The 20,446-nt window shown below is 35.2% G+C and overlaps 1 protein-coding gene across 5 annotated transcripts in view; it reads right to left on the bottom strand.

Moving 5' to 3' along the window:
* Positions 1–15,436: 15,436 nt before the first annotated feature.
* LOC131064371 (pentatricopeptide repeat-containing protein At1g10910, chloroplastic) overlaps positions 15,437–20,446 on the bottom strand; it is a 251,626-nt gene continuing 246,616 nt past the window's right edge. For 2 of the 5 annotated variants that reach the window (XM_057998518.2, XM_057998487.2), the window contains 2 exons: positions 16,369–16,535; positions 15,437–16,070 (listed from right to left, as the gene is read on the bottom strand). In XM_057998518.2, coding sequence (XP_057854501.1) covers positions 16,431–16,535 — 105 coding nt within the window. In that variant the 3' untranslated portion in view covers positions 15,437–16,070; positions 16,369–16,430. Of the gene's footprint in view, positions 16,071–16,358; positions 16,536–20,446 lie in introns of all 5 variants that reach the window. The other 3 variants (XM_057998496.2, XM_057998509.2, XM_057998504.2) reach the window with 3 other exon arrangements.

Raw genomic sequence — 20,446 nt, 5'->3', positions numbered from 1 at the left:
ATCTTTCCTAACTGACATTCTTTATAAAGAGAATTAACCAGTTTGTCTAGCTGAGGCAGACCTCTTACTGTCTTGGAATTGCTCACTTTAACAATGTTATCAAAGTTTATATGACAAAATCTCCTATGCCAAAGCTAGCTATCATCTATCTTTGCAATCAAACAGTTGCTAACTTTAGGATTAAGATGAAACAGATTACCTCTGGTTTGTTTCCCGGTTCCAATCAATTCACTTTTGTTATCAAAGATTTTGCACATACCATTTCTAAACTCTAGTGGGTATCCTTTGTCATTAAGTTGTGCCACACTTAGAAGATTGTGCTTTAAACCTTCAACCCAATGGACATCATCAACACTACTCTTCCCATTAAGAGAAATAACTCCCTTGCCTTTAACCATACAGGGTGAGTCATTGCCAAATCTGACAACACCACCATCAAATTCCTTCAAGGAAAGAAATTTGCTCCAATCACTAGTCATATGATGTGAACAACCACTATCAATGATCCAATCATCAAAGTTATCCATTCTGGACACTAGTGCCTTTTGATCTGATATCTCTTCCTTAATAGCTACAAACACAATATCTTCACTAGCATCATCATTAGATTCTTCATTAGTGATACCATTATCAACTATTATAAGAAAATCTTGCTTGCCTTTATCCTTATACTTCTTGAATTTGTCTCTCTTGTGTTCATTTTCACCATTAGGACAATTAGCTTCTATATGACCAATCTTGTTGCATGCAAAACATCTTAAAGGTAGTTTACCTTTGTATTTCCCAGTGCCTCTAGGTAGTCATTTTGCCAACAATGCTTCAAGTTCCACTAGGCTGTCTTCATCATCAACATCTCTGTTGGATCTAGATTCATAGACATGACAAGTATCTCTACTTTTTCTCATAGATGGGTTAGAGACATAAGCTTTGAATGCAAATTCTGATTTATGTATACTACCATCATAGTCATTTAATTCAAAAGCAATCATTTTGCTAATGATAGAGTCAAGAGTTACCTTAGTTTTATCAATGGACTTCAACTCCTAAATAGCTGCAACTCAGATAGTGTAGAATGGTAGCAGGGTTCTCAGTACCATACTGATCACTGTGGCATCTTCCACTTTCCCTCTTGCACTCTTTATTTCACCAACTATCTCTTTTATCCTTTGACCATACTGCTGGATATTCTCACCTTCAGACATTCTCATGTCATCAAAATTTCCTCTTAGGCTCTCCTCTTTAGCAATCTTAACATGTTCATCACTGCTATAAATCTCTTCAATTTTCTTCCATACTTCATATGCAGTTTCAAGACCATGAACATCTACATATTCAGCATCAAATAAGGAACTGATAATAGCCTCTAATGCTTGATGATTTTGTTGTTATTCTTTCTTCTGATCATCAGTCAAAGTTCTAGTAGGTGTAACACACTGAGTTTCTACATGATCCCAATACTGACTTCCCAGACTCTTAATGTAAATATTCATTCTGTTGCTCCATATCCTATAGTTATCTTTCTTGAACTTCAGACCTTCCTTCTTCATCATGATCTACAAGATCTTTTCCTCAAGTTGTTAGGATTTTAGATTAAGAGGACTTGAGACGCTCTAATACCAATTGATGGTATGATGAAATAATAAGTATCTGGTAGATTACTAAGAGGGGGGATGAATCAGTAATGAATTACTAAACTGAAAAACTGATACAAACTTCCCAAACTCAAACTCAAACTCACAAAGTAAACTTATCACTAGAATATCACTATCAAGATCAATACTCAACATCAACATCAACCGCTTAACTATTATAAAAACTTAACAGTAAACAACTTCAATCTTGTAAACATCCAAATGTTTAATCATATCTCAACATACTTTATCTCTCAATGCTTCCAATTATCATGCCTTGTCAGAAGTTAATCAAATCTACAAATAAGATCATAACCACAAAAACATTCACCACATGACACAAATGTTTATATATGGAAAACCCAAATAGGTAAAAACCACAGTGAGATGAGACTCACAAGATAGCTATCTAAACTCTTCTGAAGTTCGCTCTGTTAGGAGCCAAGCCTATTAAAGATTTTACAATAAGTCCTGTTAAGAACTGATTTTGTTAGGAATCACCCGGTTAAGGGATTTACAAAATGCCTTGATAAAAAGCAAATACCCTATTAGGAGTAACCTCGGTAGAGTATTTGAGAATCCAAGCCAATGGACCACCTTGTTAGAGGATTTAAGAAGTAACCAAGCTTGTTAGAGCTTACCTGGTTAGGGGATTTCAATTCTGTTGTAATTGTTAGAAGACAACAGGTTTTTCTTGATTTGTCTGAATAGCACTACCTTTGCTTGATTAGATCCTTTTAAGCTTCAATCTGCCTTTACTCAAACTACAGATCCATTCACCGATTAGGCAACCACACATTCAGCTGATTTCAGCCAACTCTTGCCAACAACTTTTACAAAACAACTTCATCGACCTTAAATACAAATCAATTAAGTTTGTAACACATCAAAAACCTAATTCTCTCATAGAGATTACAAACAAATCGGTTCAAGTGTGACCGTTGGATTTACATAGCAATCTGTACACATTCTTCAAGAAAATTCAAACCATTCCATGATCACCACTTCATTGGACTTGTAACTCATCACATGCTATGCATTAGATGCAATCCACTTTTCTCATTGCCTAGACAATCAAACAAACGTGCCAAAACAATCTGAACTTATCTTCATATAATGACCACATGTGTCACCATCATTACCGCTCAAATCATAAACCAACATAACCATTTCAACAAACTTAATCAGTTAAGGTTTAACACAAACAACTGGTAGGGTTTACTAGTTACATAACATAGAAAGGGTTTAACCTTATACACCAGTTACTGGTTCAACTCACATACTTACATAAAGGTTTACAACATCTTCCACAAAGCTCCTTCCTACCGGTTACAAGACAATATCAGCAATATCATAAATACCATTGCCGGTACAATTGACATCAATGACAACATAACATATCATTAATGCAATCTTTATGCAAATGCCAACAACCCGCTATCAAAAAAATGCTCCACCCTTTATCCTACAAGGGCAGGGGTAATATATGTTAGCATTGCATTATGTGTTGTTATTGATGTCAAATCCTTTGGTCTGGATTAAGTCTGGAAGTGGTATGATGAGCAAGAGTGTTTGATTTAGGTATATTGTGTGTTTGAAGGTTTCCCGATTTCACCAGATGCGTTTGGTATCTCGGAAGATGTTTTTCTATATTATTTTTTGGTTCGGCGTGGTCCAAAGCTCGAGGCCTTAGACCAGATATTGAGATTGCATAGCGTGTGGATGCGTTTTAGGTCTGGCCTTGGTGATGTATATAGTGTGTTGATATGTTCTAGGAGTAAGAGTGTGATATGGTTCACTGGTGCAAGGGCACAAGCCTCAATTTCATAATTTATTGATTGAAAACTTAATTTTTTTGATAGCAAGGTGTTTGGAAGGATCAAAGAATCCTTTGTTTATGTTTTGTTTTGTAATAAGTCCTAATTGTCCATTTTGTAAGGCCTAGTGGCCTAGGGTGCATTATAAACCCTATGGTCAACTATGGTCAAAGGGACTTAGGATGATTAGATTTAGGGAGTCAAGGTTGTTTTGGTCTATTTATATCCATTTCAATGTGTTTAGGTCCCTAGGTTGATGATAAAATTAGTTTGAATGGCAAAATACAAAAATTGTCAAAAATTGTCAAAAATTGACAAAGTTGTCAATTTGTAAAGCAACTTTTCAAAAAGTTGTTGTAATTGGTTGCCCAATGTTCATAACCATCTAAAATAAGTTTGAACATGTGGAGAAAACTATAAAATTCCTCAACAAACTCGTGTGAGGGTTTGTAAAACTTGATATTTGAAATCAATAAAAAAACTATATTTTCCAGAAAAATTGCTGTTCTTTTGGTTGGTACGGAATTTCACGACCTCCAAACTGAAAAATTATTTCATGGAGAGTTAGAAGGGTGAAATACCTTTCAATCCAACCAGAGGTCTGGAGGTGGAGTATTGAGGGAGAAAAGTTGTAACAGATCCAAACAGCCCCGGAAAAGTGCCCTTTCCTAGGGCTTCAACTTCAATTTCCCATTTCTTCCAAATCCACCATGGGAAAATTCTAAAACTTGGAGAAATGGAGGATTTGAGAGTTATTTTTAATATCCAAAAGGTTTCAGATCGAAATGATGTAGTTTGGGTGAGATTTTATTAAATTTGGCCAGGCATCTCTATTTGACTGGTTGTGGGAATTGAATAGAATTCATGAACAATCCCCATAACTTTAGTTTTAATGCAAACCAGAAGTTAAAACTTGGTATTTGGTGATTATTTGGGTACCCCAAGGTGTTCCAATTTCTTCCCTTGATAAATTGCAGGTTCCTTTGTTAAGTGCTTAAATTGGCCCTTCTAGCCATAGATGAGGGTTCATTAGTAATGGTACTTGCAAGAGGTTCCAGAACTTGTCCTTTGGTAGAAAGTGCTGCCCCAGGTTGGTGTTCAATAAAATCAAACAATCTTGGCCTATCCTTTGGATGTTTTTGGTGGGAAGCCAAAAAGTGAGTTTTGAAGGCTAATAGGTCTAAGGAGCCAATTTGCACTTTGTGACTTTTGGGACTTGAACAACCAAATCAGAGGGTTGTTTGGCATCATTTGAGTTTGTAGGAACCTATCAAACCTGTCTTGATCCTTTGTGGGCCTATAAAACCATTTGGTTGGGTTGTGAGCAATTTGAGCCATTTTGAGCACTTTTGCCTATGGGGTTTGAAACCAAATATTGATAACTTTGCACATTGTCCCATTGTGGGGTTATGGGGATGGAAATAGGTGAGATGGGATGTTGAATTTGTTCTCTTAAAGGTGTGAGGCTTGGTTGGAGTGAATCCTTAAAAAGAAGGGTTTGTTGCTTGGTTGAGCAAGTGAGTAACTTGGAATAGTTTCAAGTTGTTTGAACCATACCTCTACATCATTCACTTTTCATTCCTTGCCACCATCGAAATGTTTAGTGGAGACCTATTTTAGATCCTTGTCTCAGCCAACATTGAAAATTATAATTTATGGAGACAGTATATATAGGAGCTTGATTTAATGATTCTACATATGGCTTTTGTGTCGAAGACATGCAAGATTGAAGGAATCTAGTGACAGTGTGAGGTATTTACCGAAAGCAGTTCCGATAGTATAGACTAGGTTTTTCTTATGGTGGATTCTCTTTGTCTTCCTTTATTCTTCAGTAGTGAGCCTTTCAAGGAAGTGAGCCCATATGTAGTGAGCATATTGGCAATGAGCCTTTCAGGGAAGTGAACACATTGATAGTGAGCCACTCATTGTAAAAATCACCTTAACTGGTGTCACCTTAATCGATGTTTATATATTGAGAATTGGTATTCTATGTGGTTTTTCCCTTATTGGATTTTCCATGTAAATTCTACTATTTCTTGTGTCTAATCTAAATTTTGTATGTGTTCCTTAATTATGTTAATTCTCCTTAATATTTTGGATCTGTGCATTTAGGTTAAAAAGTTAAATTTGTTGTCAACTGATTCACCCTCCCTCCCAGTTGCCCGTATATTCAACAATTGGTATCAGAGTTATAGTTCCTTGACATAGATCTTAACTGCTTGAGGTAGATCCTGATCCGATGGCACACAAGTTATCCATTCCTATCTTTGAAGGATCTTATTATAGTTTATGGAAAGTGATGATGAGAGGTTATTTGGTTTCTATGGGTTACAATACTTGGAATGTAGTGGAGACTAAGTATGTCCTTCCAGCGAATGGACTCAATACTCCATATGAGATTCAAGCTTATGAAGAAAATGAAAAAGAAAGTTATGCTATATTCAGTGCATTATCAAAAACTGAATTGATTAAGGTTATCTCTTTGAATACTGCCCATGAAGTCTAGTAGAAGTTAAAAGACATCTATGAAGGGAATGAGAGAGTCAACCTGACAGAGAGATTAACTACTAAGAGAATATATGAAAACTTGAGGATGGAAGAAGGAGAGGATATTGTGAGCTGTTTTGAGAAGGTTGATACCACAGTGAATGAGATCAGAGAACTCAGAGACACTTTGAGAAATGAAGATGTGATGGACAAGATTCTGATGACATTACCAGTAAGCTATAGTGACAAGATCTCTACAATTGAAGAAACTTATGACCCAAAGAAGTTCACCAAAGAGAAACTATTTGGTACCCTAACTGCATTTGAAGTAAAGAAATTCAGAAAGGATAAAGACAAGTCAAAAACCGCATTCAAGGCATCTGAAAAACAGTCTGGATGATGAGGAAATCTCGGATGAGGTAGAAGCAAACTTTGTAAGGAAGTTGAAGAAAGGCACTAGCAAATACAAAGGTATGTTACCCTTTAAAAGTTTTAGATGTGGTAAGATTGGTCATATTGCAACTAGATGTCCAAAAAAGGAAAATAGACAAAAGTTTAAGGAAAACAAGGGAAAGTTTAATAAGAAGGCATATTATGTTAAAGATGATGCTGGTATCTCAGATGATGAATCAAACTATGAGGATGGTGATTGTTTGTTTTTGGTAGAAAAGGATGTTTATAAGTATGATATATCTAAGAATGTTGCTAACGCATTTTATGCTAAAAGAGATAAGAATGAATGGTTGATTGATAGTGGATGCTCAAATCATATGACTCGTGATAAAAACAAATTCATAAAATTTGAAAGGTATGATGAAGATTTAGTTAGATTTGATGATGAGACTGCACAAATTGTTGGTATTGGTTCAATTACCTTCGATGGAAAGCATAACACTAACAATGTTTATTATGTGAAGGGTTTGTATCATAATCTCTTGAGTGTCAAACAGATCTGCGAAAATGGATACAATGTCTTCTTTCAAGACAATGGATGTGAGATTCAAAAGGATTCCAGAATGGTTATTGCAATTGGAAGAATGACAAATGGAAATATGTACCAGTTAGAAGGAGCTACAAAACATTTCTTGATATCACAACTTGATGACAATTGGCTATGGCAGTAGAGGATGTGCCATATCAACTTTGATAACTTGGTAAAGATCAGTTCAAAGAGTGCAGTAAGATATTTGCCCAGATTGTCTAAACCAGGGACCAATATTTGCAGGGAATGTCAAATAGGAAAGCAGATCAGAAGCACATTCAGAGGAAAGGAGTACTTGTCCACAAGATTACTAGAGTTGGTTCACACAAATCTTTATGGTCCAACCCAGACAAGAAGCCTGCAAGGTGAGAGTTATTTCATGTTATTGATTGATGATTATTCTAGTATGGCTTGGGTTGCATTTCTCAGAGAAAAATCTGAAGCATTTGAAAAGTTCAAGATATTCAAGGCAACAGTTGAGAATGAAGTTGGCATGAAAATCAAGTGTTTAAGGTTTGACAGAGGAGGAGAATTCGTCTCGGATGAGTTCAATGACTTTTGTGAAAAGTGTGGCATCAAAAGGCGGTTATCAACTCCCCAGACACCACAGTAGAATGATGTAGTAGACAAAATGAACCAGACTATACAAGAAGCAACAAGGACCATGATAAAAGGTGCAGAGTTACCTGAAGTCTAATAGAAAGAAGCAATTCATACAACAATGTACACACTCAACAAAATATTGTATCAGAGGAATTATGGCAAGACATCTAATGAACTATGGTATGGTAGTACTCTGACAATAAAATATTTCAATGTTTTTGGAAGCAAGTGCTATATTAGGAGAAATGAAGATAATCTTGGAAAGTTTGATAGCAGAGTAGATGAAGACATATTCCTAGGTTACTCAACAAAGAGCAAGGCATATCGATGTTTTAACAAAAGATTAAATAAAATTGTTGAAAGTGCAAGTGTAAAAGTTGATGAGAATACTTCAAGAGTCAGAAATTTCGGTAGGATATGACTTAGATGAGTCTAGAGAACAAGAAAGGAAGGAAGAAATTAGGAGTGAAGAAATGAGTGACCAGGATGTTATGACATCTGCATCCAAGACTCCAAGGTATGTCAATAAGAATCACTCTAAAGAACAAATAATTAGAGACAAGAGCAAAGGAGTTATCACAAGAAGCAAAGCAAAACAAGAACGGGTCTTGTTGTGACTGCTATCTGAAACTAAGCCAAAGACAGTAGAAGCTTATAAAGATCGGGAACTGGATGAAGGCAATGAAAGAGGAACTAGATTAGATTGAGAAAAACTAGACATGGGAATTAGTCAGCAGACCGGAATAAAAGAATGTAATCGGTACTAAATGGGTATTCTGGAATAAGTTGGATGAAGATGGAAAGGTTGTAAGGAATAAAGCAAGGTTGGTTTGCAAAGGATACACTCAGATTGAAGGCATTGTCTTTGATGAAACTTATGCCCCAGTTGCAAGAATGGAGGCAATCTGGATGTTCCTGACATTTGCAACATTCAAAGATTTGAAGGTTTATCAAATGGATTTGAAATCAACATTTCTGAATGGAGAATTAGATAAAGAAGTTTACATTGAACAACCAAAAGGATTCAAATTGAAGGATGATCCGAATATTGTTTGTAAATCAAAAAAGGCTTTGTATGGACTGAAACAAGCTCCTAGAGCTTGATATGGGAGGTTAGACAAGTATCTAAGTGATCAAGGATTTCAGAAGGGTTCAACGGACATTAACTTGTATTTCAAGATAGAATCAGGCAAAATTCTGATTGTGGTAGTGTATGTTGATGATATAATCTTTGGAGGAAATGAAGATATGTGCAGAAAATTTTCTATTGAGATGCAAAAAGAATTTGAGATGTCCATGATCGGTGAGTTGAATTTTTTCCTTGGATTGCAAGTTAATCAGAATGATAAAGGAATTTTCATTTCTTAGTCTAAGTATGTCAAATACATGTCGAAGAAGTTTGGGTTGGAGAATTCCAAACCGGTATGTACACCTATAACTATCGAATGCAAGTTAACTAAGGATGATAAATCACCTAAGGCAGATGCAAGTCGGTACAGGTCAATGATTGAAGGTTTGTTATATTTGACTGCTACTAGACTGGATATCATGTATGCAGTATGCTTGGCAATAAGGTTTCAACAAGGACCGAAAGAATCACATGTTGTGGTAGTAAAAAAGATTTTCAGATATCATTAAGGTATAGAAGAGTTTGGTCTATGGTACCCCAAGAATTCAAATTTTAACCTCATAGCTTACACAGATGTAGACTGGGCTGGAAGTGTTGATGATAGAAAAAACACAAGTGGAGGAGCATTCTTTTTCGGCTCCCGGTTAGTCGTTTGGTCAAGCAAAAAGTAAGATTTTGTGTCCTTATCTACGACAAAAGAAAAGTACATTGCAACATTTTTTTGTTGCACTCAGATTTTATGGATGAAGCAGACTTTGAAGGACATTGGTGTGAAATTTGATGACCCCATTCCAATCATGTGTGATAATACTAATGCAATAAATATTTCCAAGAATTTGGTACAACATTCCAGAACAAAGCATATATCTATTAGGTATCATTTCTTGAGGGAGAAAGTTCTAGATAATGAGGTTAGACTTGAGTATGTGCCCACAAAAGATTAGATTGCAGACATTTTCACAAAAGGCGTTGTGAAAAGATACCTTTGAGTATCTCCAACAGAAGTTAAGGGTATTATCCCCCATCAGTTTCAACTAATGTGCATTTCAGGTGTGCATTGGTCGAGTGAGCAACATGTACATTCTGTTTTGGGCTGATGCTGATGTGCTTCCTCTCAAGGGGAGCAGGAGTGAGTTTCTCAGGGGGAGTTTTGACCACCTTTCTCATTGTTGTCAAAGGAGAGAGAGATGGTTGTGCACTCAATGATGATCTTTCATTTTTCATATTATTTTCGATGTATGTTTCCATCAATGACAAAGGGGGAGATTGTTAGCATTGCATTATGTGTTATCATTGATGTCAAATCCTTTGGTTTGGATTAAGTACGTAAGTGCTATGATGAGCAGGAGTGTTTGATTTAGGTATATTGTGCACTTGGAGGTTTCCTTGTTTCATCGGATGTGTTTGGTATCTCAGAAGATGTTTTTCTCTATTATTTTGGGTCTGGCATGATCCAGAGCTTGAGGCCTTAGATCGGATATTGAGATTGCATAGCATGTGGATGTGTTTTAGGTCTGACCTTGGTGATGTATGTAGCGTGTTGATGTGTTTGAGGAGGAACGATGTGATAGGGTTCACTTTTCATTCCTTGCCACCACCGAAATGTTTAGTGGAGACCTATTTTAGATCCTTGTCTCAACCGACATTAAAAAATATAATTTTCGGAGACAACATATATAGGAGCTTGATTTGATGATTCTACATATGGCTTTTTGTGTTGAAGACATGCAAGATTGAAGGAATCCAGTGACCGTGTGAGATGTTTACTGGAAGTAGTTTTGACAGTACAGACTGTGTTATTCTTGTGGTGGATTTTCTTTGCCTTTCTTCTTTGACAGTGAGCCTTTCAAGATAGTGAGCCCATCTATAGTGAGCATATTGGCAGTGAGCCCACCAAAAGTGAGCACATTGGCAGTGAGCCACCCATTGTAAAAATCACCTTAATCGATGTTTATACATTGAGAATGTTGTCCTCATTTTAAAAAATTTAAAAATGTGACAATCCTTACAAAAATTTTGGTTTAAATGTGTTGTTTTTGTCTCCAAGGCACGTTTTATGAGGTGCAAAACTCACATTTGTTAGTGTCAAATCATTAGGGGGTATCTTTACCATCATTGTCCAAATTTTGGTGAGTTTTGGTCTTCTATTTCCTAGCATTTTGTGCAATTTCGGATTTCAGAATAGTCACAGCAGATTGAAGATTTTACTCTATTGCATGCTTCCCAAGGCAAAATTTTGCTTTGCCCCTAGACTGGATTAATCCCCAGTCCATCCTTGATCCACATTTTAAGTTTCATTGCGTTTTGAGTTTGTTTGCTATGTCTTTCCTTCAATTTCGGGGTTTTTTCTTCCTGACTGCAAGTGGGAAATTTTCCTTTGATTGCAAGTTTTAATTTTCTCTTGTTTTAGTGTTGTAGGAAAATTTTAAAACAATTACAAGTGCACTTTATTTAAAACTTGTCACTTGTAACTTACTTTTTATTTCCCCCTTGCTTTTTATGTCTTTTACGTCATTGTAGGAATTTTTTGGACAAATTGCAAGTGAATTTAAAATTATAAGTTTAAAAAGAACTTGTAGTTTCTTTTAAAAGTTCCTACTTAAGTGATTTTAAGTTGTAATAGAGATTTTATTTCCCTATTACAAGTTTTTATAATGCGTTGCTTTTAGTTGTAATAGGGATTTTATTTCCCTATTACAAGTCTTTTTTATTTTTTAAAGTCTTTTATGTTTTATTTTTACTTGTAATGGAAATTTTATTTCCCTATTACAAGTTTTTAAGTTTTTATTTCTTTTTAGTTGTGTTTTGTTTTTAAAACTTGTTAATGGGGATTTTATTTCCCTATTACAAGTTGTTTTGTTATTTCTTTTTGTGTTCTTCCTTGAAAACCCGAATTTGCCTTTGAAATGAAAAAAATGAAATATTTAAAACTTGTAGAGTGGTTTCTAAAACCCGATTACAACTTCCAAGTGCATTTTGCTACTTGTATTTGCATCTCAAGAACCCAAAATGCATTTTCGCTCCCCAAAAACCTATTTTTCATGGTTTGAATCCGATTTTCATGGAGGAATGCATTGAATGAAGGATGTGGGACGTTTTGTTCCACATTTGCTAGTTTATGGGCCACCTTTCCTTGCTATTTGGGAGATGCTTTTACTGATTTGGAGCAATGTTTTTGCCCCATTATGGTCATTTTTGCAACACGTGTTGGGGTGATTTAAAATCATTGCAAGGTGTTTTGTCTTCCTCTTTCCAAGTGTGGGTTTGCAAAATCATTCCGAGGCGTTTTTGTTCCTCCTTTCATGCCGTTTTTGGTGCAAGAAGTTTGAATCCGAGTTTGTTTTGGTTGCCAAGGGTTTTCAGCATGGAACATTTCAGTTCTTCCCAAGCTCATTTGTTGTGGTCTAGGGCATTTGACCAAGCAAAAATTTGGGTTTCTAAGTGATCTTCCCAAATGGATAAGTTCTTTGAATGCAAGTTGTAAATGTGCAAGATTTTCTTCCCTTTGGTAAAAAGAGTTAATCTTCTTTTTACAAAATTTACAAATGTTGAAGAATTGCCATGAGACTCATTCATTTGATTTCGGGTTTTATGACTGCAAACAAGAGTTTTTTCCATTTTCCAAGTTTGCCATTACCGATTGGTATCATTTTTTCCATTTTCCCCTCATGTCAAAACTCGATTGCAGTTGTGTCTTCACTTGCAGTCAGCCTTCCAAAACCCGAAATTGGTCCAAAATGTACTAAAAAACACTTGAAAATGAGTCTTAAAGGTCCAATTACAAGTGCAAACTTGTGTTTTTCCATTACACATATGAAGTTTCATGCTTATCCTCCATAATTGCAAGTTAATGCTCTTGTTTTTCCACACATGTAATGTAGTTTCCAAAATCCGAAATTCACTTGTGAGCCCAATTTGACATCAATTTATCCCTTCCCTTGTCAGTTTGGTTCGCACACATGATCTACCAAATCAATAAATTAAGGCATGAGCCTTATTTTGAAAGTAGATTTCAAGATTGGAGGATGATACAAAGAAGAGATACAACAACAATTCATGGATGCAAATCATAGAATGCTTTCAAGACAAAGATGGTCATGACATGAAAAGAGGAAGGCAACCCTTTCCCTCCTGAAAATTCAGTATTACCCCAAGCAAGAGGATAAGGTTGAAGTTCGTTGGCCAAGGACACAAAGATCATTAAGGATGAAAATTCCTGTTCCAGTTCAAGATGTCTTCACCAATCTAGAATATTTCACGTGGCATGAAAATCATCACAGACAAAGGATGATGTAGTTGGAGTCGTGTCTTTGGACACTTAGATTAATTATGCATTTGTAATTTTGTTTTGACAAATTACATGTAATGTCAAATTTGTAATTGCAAGTGTCACTTTCACTTGCACTTTTGTAAAAATGTAATTACATGTAAAGTAACTACAAGTTGAGTTCAATTAGGATTGTAGTTGGAATAAGTCATGGTGGTTGAGAGAATTTCTCAAGTTAGTTAGGATCCTCCCACCTTTATCTCAAGGCTTTTCTCCTACAAATACTCGAGAGGTCTATTGTAATTGATATCTTTTGGCAATGCAACAAAATTCTACCAGTTTGTATGTGCACTCTAAGACTTTGAGCTTAGATGTAAATCAGATTGCTTTCAATAAAATAGACAAGTTGTGTTGACACTTTGTGCCAATTCAAGTTGTTATGTGACGATATTTCTGGAGTCGATTGTGATTTTTGTTCTATTGTTCAAGAGAGATTTAAATTCAATCTTACAGACTTTGAGCTGCTAATTTTATTTAGAGTTATATGTTTGGTTTTCAGATTTGGTCTTGCAGACTTTGAGCTGCTTATCATATTTGAAGCTAGTGTGGAAAGCTCAAGAGGGAAGATAGCTTGTAGACTTTGTGATGCTTCTATTTTTAAGACTTGTGCATGTAAGGTGAAGTGCATCATGTAGTTAGACTTTGAGTTGCTACATACTATGCTTGGTTAGCAAAAAATCATCTAAAAAGGTTGATAGGAGAATAGATAGTTGAAGGCTTTGAGCTTTCCTTCTATTTTCCCATCCCGGGGAAGTGATAGAAGTCTTTGTGCTTTCATGGAAACTTTGCTTCCCTTAATGTTACAAAAATCGTACAAAAAAGTCTCATTTCTATATTTGCTGTTATTTATTTCCAATTGCTATTACTTTTCTGTGAAGAGGAAAGAGTATAATTTTTCTTGAAAGAAGAAGAAAGATTGTTGTCCCACCCATATTAGATTAGTTTAGTTTGTAGATAGGGAGAGCCTTCCCTAAATTAGGAGATCATACTCACACACTGTGGCTAAAACCACAATTTTTGCACATCCCTGAGGTGTACAATATTTTTAACCATCATAGAATTTCCATGTAAATTCTGGTGTTTCTTGTGTCGAATTTGAATTTTGCATGCGTTTCCTAATAACTTTGCTTAATATTTTGGATCTATGCATTAAGGTTAAAAAGTTAAATGTCAATTGATTCACCCCCCCCCCCCCCCCCCCCTAGTTGCCCGAATATTCAACAATATCCCTTTAATTCATTACTCCCACACACCTACATTTCATATTGGGTCCCACTGTTTATCTCGCGGGGATGCGAGAAGGCAATCTCCACTTTATACTTGCTTCCTGCATACCCACGTGCATCTTGCTCATTTACTTAAGTCTATGTTGAGGTGCAGGTGAAAGCAATACTTGCCATAAAGAAACCTTGTATGCCTGCAAGACCTCCGAGTTCTTTGGAAACATCATGTGGGGAAGCAAGGAAAATATACTTCACTTCCTACCCGCAAGGCTTGCGTAAAACTTAAACTTTTCACGTGGGGACATGGGCAATACTCGGGAAGAAACTTTCACCCTGTGCACCCGCAAAACATTTGGGGATACAGTGAAAACTTTGTCGAGATGTGGGTATTGCCATAAGCATTAAAGTTGAGCATGTGCATTAAGTCGAAGGGTTTAAAGTCGTTAAGAGGGGCCATCGATTCTAGCAAAAAATTACAGAAAGAAACCTAAGGAAAGACATTCGCACATGGAAAATAGGAGAAGCCAACTGACTAAACAAAGTTTTTCAAACATGGGGCCGGTTAACAAGATGACATGACCCTCAAAAGCGTGCAACTTAAATGGCCAACTAGCTAAGCAAGACACTGTGCAGAAAGAAATGGGCACCCCCAAAAAAATTAAAAATTCTAATAGGGCAAAATTTCGAAAAATTAACACAAGTAGGAAAGTATTTGGCACAACCCTAACAGTATTAAAACACTAAACTTATCATCAGTATCATCTCACCATAGTATCATCTATATCTGTTTGCTTTGAAACATCATTACTTTATTTTACTCACGACAACTCTTTGAAAAGGGTACAATTCAGACATGAGAAATCTACCATTGTTCCTAATAACAAATTTTTACATTACTCCTAATGTTTCATCAATGCCACCACCACAATTGACCAAATACAACACTACCATACTAACACCATCCTAGATAATTAAATAAATAATTTATCTAATTAAATCTTCACCACTCCACGAGTTAATTAAATTGATGGGTCAAATTTTATTCTCATATATTAAATTAATAAATAACGTTTTTTCACTTCACCTTTTTAATTAAATACACAAATAAACTCATTTTTTTCTCAAATTTTCTATAGCTTTAAATCTTACCATTCATTTAATTTTAAAATTTTTACCTTTTTTGCAATAAGCTTTTAATATCATCATACATTATTGCAACTAAATACTTAATTTTCCTAATTATTTTTAAACAAATTGCATTTAAGCCTGCATCTAAAACAAATTAAATCCTCACCATCCATCAGAATTTCTATGTTCTAAAAATATTCTCAAATGAAACTACATTGTCTATCCTTATTTCAAAACATTTCAGATTGAACTGCAAGGTTCCAAAACATAATCTATCAAGTACATGCTGCTTAATTTTTGTAAAATTCTTTTGACCAATTATATATCATTAACTTCTTCTGAACTTATCTCTACAATGAATGGAATGTGTATTTGAAAACATATATCTTGTTTTAAGTCCATTGAGCTCAACCTGAAGTTTATAGGTAGTTTGAATTAGAAATCTTATTTTTGTTTGTTTCCCTTTATTTGAATTCAAATCTTACTGCTTAAAAGTTGAAGCAGCAAATCCCTGAATGAAAATGGGCATTCTCTTCTCATTGTCAAGAGCTACGATGGTGGAAGATATTTGGTTGGAATAGACAACACTTCTGCTGCATCTGATTAACCCTTTTCCTGTAGCGTTTGCATTGTGGAATTTACTCTGGAAGAAGGTATTTCGATTTGCATCCACTTGAGTAGCTTAAACAACTCACATTTCTTGCCTTGCTGAATATATCGTGAAAGATCAGTATTAAAAATCTCTGCAGTGGGTTCAAAAAATCTTAATCAAAAGTTCCAAAGTACCAATACAAATCTCAAACAGAGTATGTCCTTTTTCTAGGAGAATACCATTAACTAATGAAAGTTCCACAGGTTCATAATTTTCCTGGTTATTCTCTAATCAGACAACCTATAGTGATATGAATTAAAATACTTCCAATGTCATTACTGAATATAAAACACACTACATTATCCTACCCAAAGCAAGGAAAGGATTTTAAGGGGAAAAAGATCATGATTCAAAAATGAAAATATCATTACAAAATTACCTCCGTTTACCTTCATGATTATATGTGCATCCTTAAGAATCTTCCCTGAAACTAAAACTATTCAGCATATTTTCATGACAACTGACGCTTTCTGCATTTCAGCTGATTATAAACTTTCAAAACTTCGTCAGTCCTACCACTTTCTCGTAGTCCTGTAATAAGTGGTGAACAGAGTTTCTGCAAAACAAAAAAATTCAAACTGTCAATATACCAACTGAACAAGTTCAAAGATAGCCACAAAAGAAGTATGATGAGAGCTCTAAGTTGCTTCTTTGGCAGCTAAGAAAGTCCTTCAAAGTATGCTTTATTAATCCTTTTGCAAAAGTCAGGAAGTCTTTTGTCTTATCCAGAATGAATGAGTGAATGAATTTAGGAATTTTAACGATGTCTACGAGGCCAAGAGATACAATATTAACACATTTTCAAGATTCTTTTGATTTCAGCTTTTCTATCATGAATCTTGATCAAAAAAATTGTCATTTTCTGAAGCTTTGCCTCCTCAAAGAGCTCATTCAGACTGTCTACCTGCAAAATGCTTTCAAACTGAGCACAAATATCTTCATACACTACAGACTCTATGTTGAAGAGCCATTCAGTTTCAACTACCCCTTTGCTGCAAAAAATGCAAGTTCATTCTGTAATGTCCTCTTCTGCATAGTCGCTCCAAGAGGACTTATTAGCCTATTTAATTCCCATAGGCAATAATTGAGTTTAAAGAAATTAATGTTATTTAATTATTTAATATCATCCCTCAAAAGTAAATCAATTACTAAAGTAATTTAATAAAGTATTAAAGTGACTTTAGTGGTCAGTTAAGTGAGAAATTTAATAAAATAACTTTATTATTTTTTCCCTCAATTTCAAATATAAATTAAAAGAGAAAGAAAACCAAAAGTTAGAAGAGGGAAAACCAAAAGGCATCTCTAATGGTTATAAAAGAGCAGCTTGGGCTTCATTTGGGATATGCTTGGTTTTATTTCTCATTTCAATTTGGAGAGCTTTTGAAGCTTAAGCCCTAGGATGAAAACCTTAAGGGTTTGCTGGTTTCGGTAGTGCAACTATCTACCCTTGCCAGTTGTAGGAAATCACTCTGGTATTTCATAAGTTTTCACAGTGTTCTACAGTTGATTGCTTTAAATTTGTTAAGTATCCTGTGGAGACAAATATGTAGGTAGTTCTGTTTTATTTGTGAAAATTATTAGACATGGACGCTTTGTGCCTATGCATGCCATTTTGATAGTTGGAAGGATATATGTCTGAATATTTTATTGGGCTGAAGTTTTGTATTTTCATTATTGATTGTTGCTTTAATATTGGCTTGGAATTCCTTGAATCGGGTGATCTAACTATTCAGGATCTTGGACATGAGTCTATTGGAAGGAGGTTGATTGGCATTTCATGTCGATGTTTCATATTTCATCGTGGGATCCTTCCTTATTATTGTGGTGCTTAATATTAATAATGGGAGACATATCGTATTAAGTTTGTGACCTTCCTATGCAATCACAAGGCAAGGTATTGGTATTCTTATTGTTTAGAGAAAACAATTACAAACTCCATAACTACTACTATCACTTACAATTTTTGAATTTGCAATTTACAACATCTTAACAATTTCTCTTGCAATCTACAATTCTCAACAACATCACATCTTTGCCTTCAAGGCAACAAAGATATATAAAATATCTCTAAATTACAACCACCACCCAACATAGAAATGGCCTCCTTAATTCCATTAAAGAAATTAGGAACATTCCCACAAGACCTCCTTAATTCCATAAAGAAATTAGGAACTTTCTCACAAGGAAAAACTGTTATTCTAAAGGTAAGACTTATAAATTTCTATTGTTTTCTTTTGTTGTCATTATCCAACATTCGATTTGTCTTCTTGTGGCATCCAATCAACGTCAGAGGTTCACCATATGTATTTTAAAGGTAATGCCCAAATTGACATACTCTTTGTCTTATTTAGAAGCCATGTCTTGCTTACTTTCTTTTTCTTTCCATTACTTTAATGTCTTCAAATGCTAGCACTACTAGACAAACAAAATTTGTCTTTTTTGCTCTCTCAATTAGCATCAACCAAGCTTGGCTCCATCATGTTTAAATAAAATCAAAGCCCAACAAAGAGTTAAAAGCTAAGTTACCGGTTCGGGTTCGGATTCGGGTACGGATTCAGGTACGGATTCGGCAAATAAAGAAATTCTTCGGTACGGGTACGGGTTCGTCCGTACACACACACACACACACATATATATATGTTCGAACATCAAAATTATAAAATATAATTATATAATTTATAAACTATCAATACCATTATTGATTATTACAATGATACTACCCATACAAAAATGAAATATACAATGTGACTGCTGCAATGATATATATTACAGCAGTTATAAACATATCAGATATTACAGAGAATAATATAATACATCATCATTCAACCACGAAAAAAGGATCCTAAGTTAGAGCACAACAGAGATGAATTAGGACAAAAGGATGAACATAATAAGGACATAATAAAAACAGATCTGCAGTAGTCTAGAGCAACTTGGTGCGATAGAACAAGAGAATATATGAGCAGGCCTTATGTAGAGGATAAGAACAGAATTTAGAGCAAACCGGTGAAGCATATTGGAAAAGATTAGAGAGACATGGGTTTACATGTTAAAAAAATATTTTAAAAAGTGTTTTTTAATTGGTTTTTGTGTTTTTATGACCTGTGGGCCCCATTTTTGGGAACCCATAGGCCTGGGTTCCACCCGGGTCCTTCCCAGGTGGATGGGTTCTCTGTGGGTCCTTTGTGGCAAGACCCACAAAGAACCCATCCTCCTGGGTAGGACTCGAGTGGAACCCAGGGAGAACCCAGGGAGGACCAGGACCGGGCAAGAACCAGGATCCAGACCCAGCCTAAAATGCCAAGAACTGGTATCTTAGGTTAAAAGAGATAAGATAATAATCGACTAGGAGAAAACATATCACGCCACCACAAGATTTTGACTTGAACGACCACAAGCAACCAACGACCAGCACTAAGGAAAGATTTAATCACCCAAGGAATCCAATCTCCACTAAACATTCAATCTAAAATTTAATTCAAACCTCTGAACATCCACAAAGAGGATAAACAAGTTTCAAATGAAATCGACAATCTTAGCATCAAACTCCAAAACCAAAGGAACCAAACTCAATATTAAAATATTTATCAATCTCTTCATTCCAACACAGACACACTGCTCAAAAATATCTCACAAAAACTCTGAACTTAAAAGCTTAGAAACCTGAACCAATGCAAATCTTTGGATCCAAAATCTGTAAATACCTTCAAACTTTGAATGCCCAATGAAATACTTGTGAGATATCTCCAACCAAATAGTCAAGGTAGATATTTCACTACTAGAGATATCCTTCTTCATGAGGGATTTCATCTTGAGGAAGGATGAGATGGACGAGTCCAATCTCCAAACCATGCAGGCTCTTTGGAGAGAAAATTTAAAAAATAATCTTTAGCATAACAAAGGAGCTCCTCAAATGCCTTTTATAGACTTTTTCCACCCAACTTATAGAAAGGTCCATTTTCAAAAATACTTTATTAATTTAAACTCCCTTTTAACTCTGAAATTGACCTTTTCACTAAAATAATGAAAAATTGATACTTAAGGTCCCTGTATAATGCATCCACAATTTAAAACTTCTCATCCTAGTTCCAATGAGCCATTATACTAAGGTGCTTGAAAAATATTTAAATATTATTTAAGTATCCTTGGTAAAATTAATAAAAATAAACCATTAACGCACCACACCAAATTAGAAAAAATTGTCCGAACAAATCGGAATAGAAATTTGATCGTACTAGAGTGATCCCGATGAAGAATAATGATAAACGGGGCCAACTAGGTGACTTACTAAAAATATACGACCTCTCCAAGAATCTTGAAGACTAAACTGGAGGCTAGAAATAACTCACCTAAGGTCACTGTAAACATCAAATAACTCATCTAACCAAACAAACACCCATCAAGAAAGTCAAAGTGAAACATCAAATAACTGATCTAACCAAACAGACAGCCATCAAGAAAGTCAAA

The sequence above is a fragment of the Cryptomeria japonica genome, chromosome 1 (assembly GCF_030272615.1).
Source record: "Cryptomeria japonica chromosome 1, Sugi_1.0, whole genome shotgun sequence".
In the NCBI taxonomy this organism is placed as follows: domain Eukaryota; kingdom Viridiplantae; phylum Streptophyta; class Pinopsida; order Cupressales; family Cupressaceae; genus Cryptomeria; species Cryptomeria japonica.
This window is presented reverse-complemented; position numbering and strand designations above follow the sequence as displayed.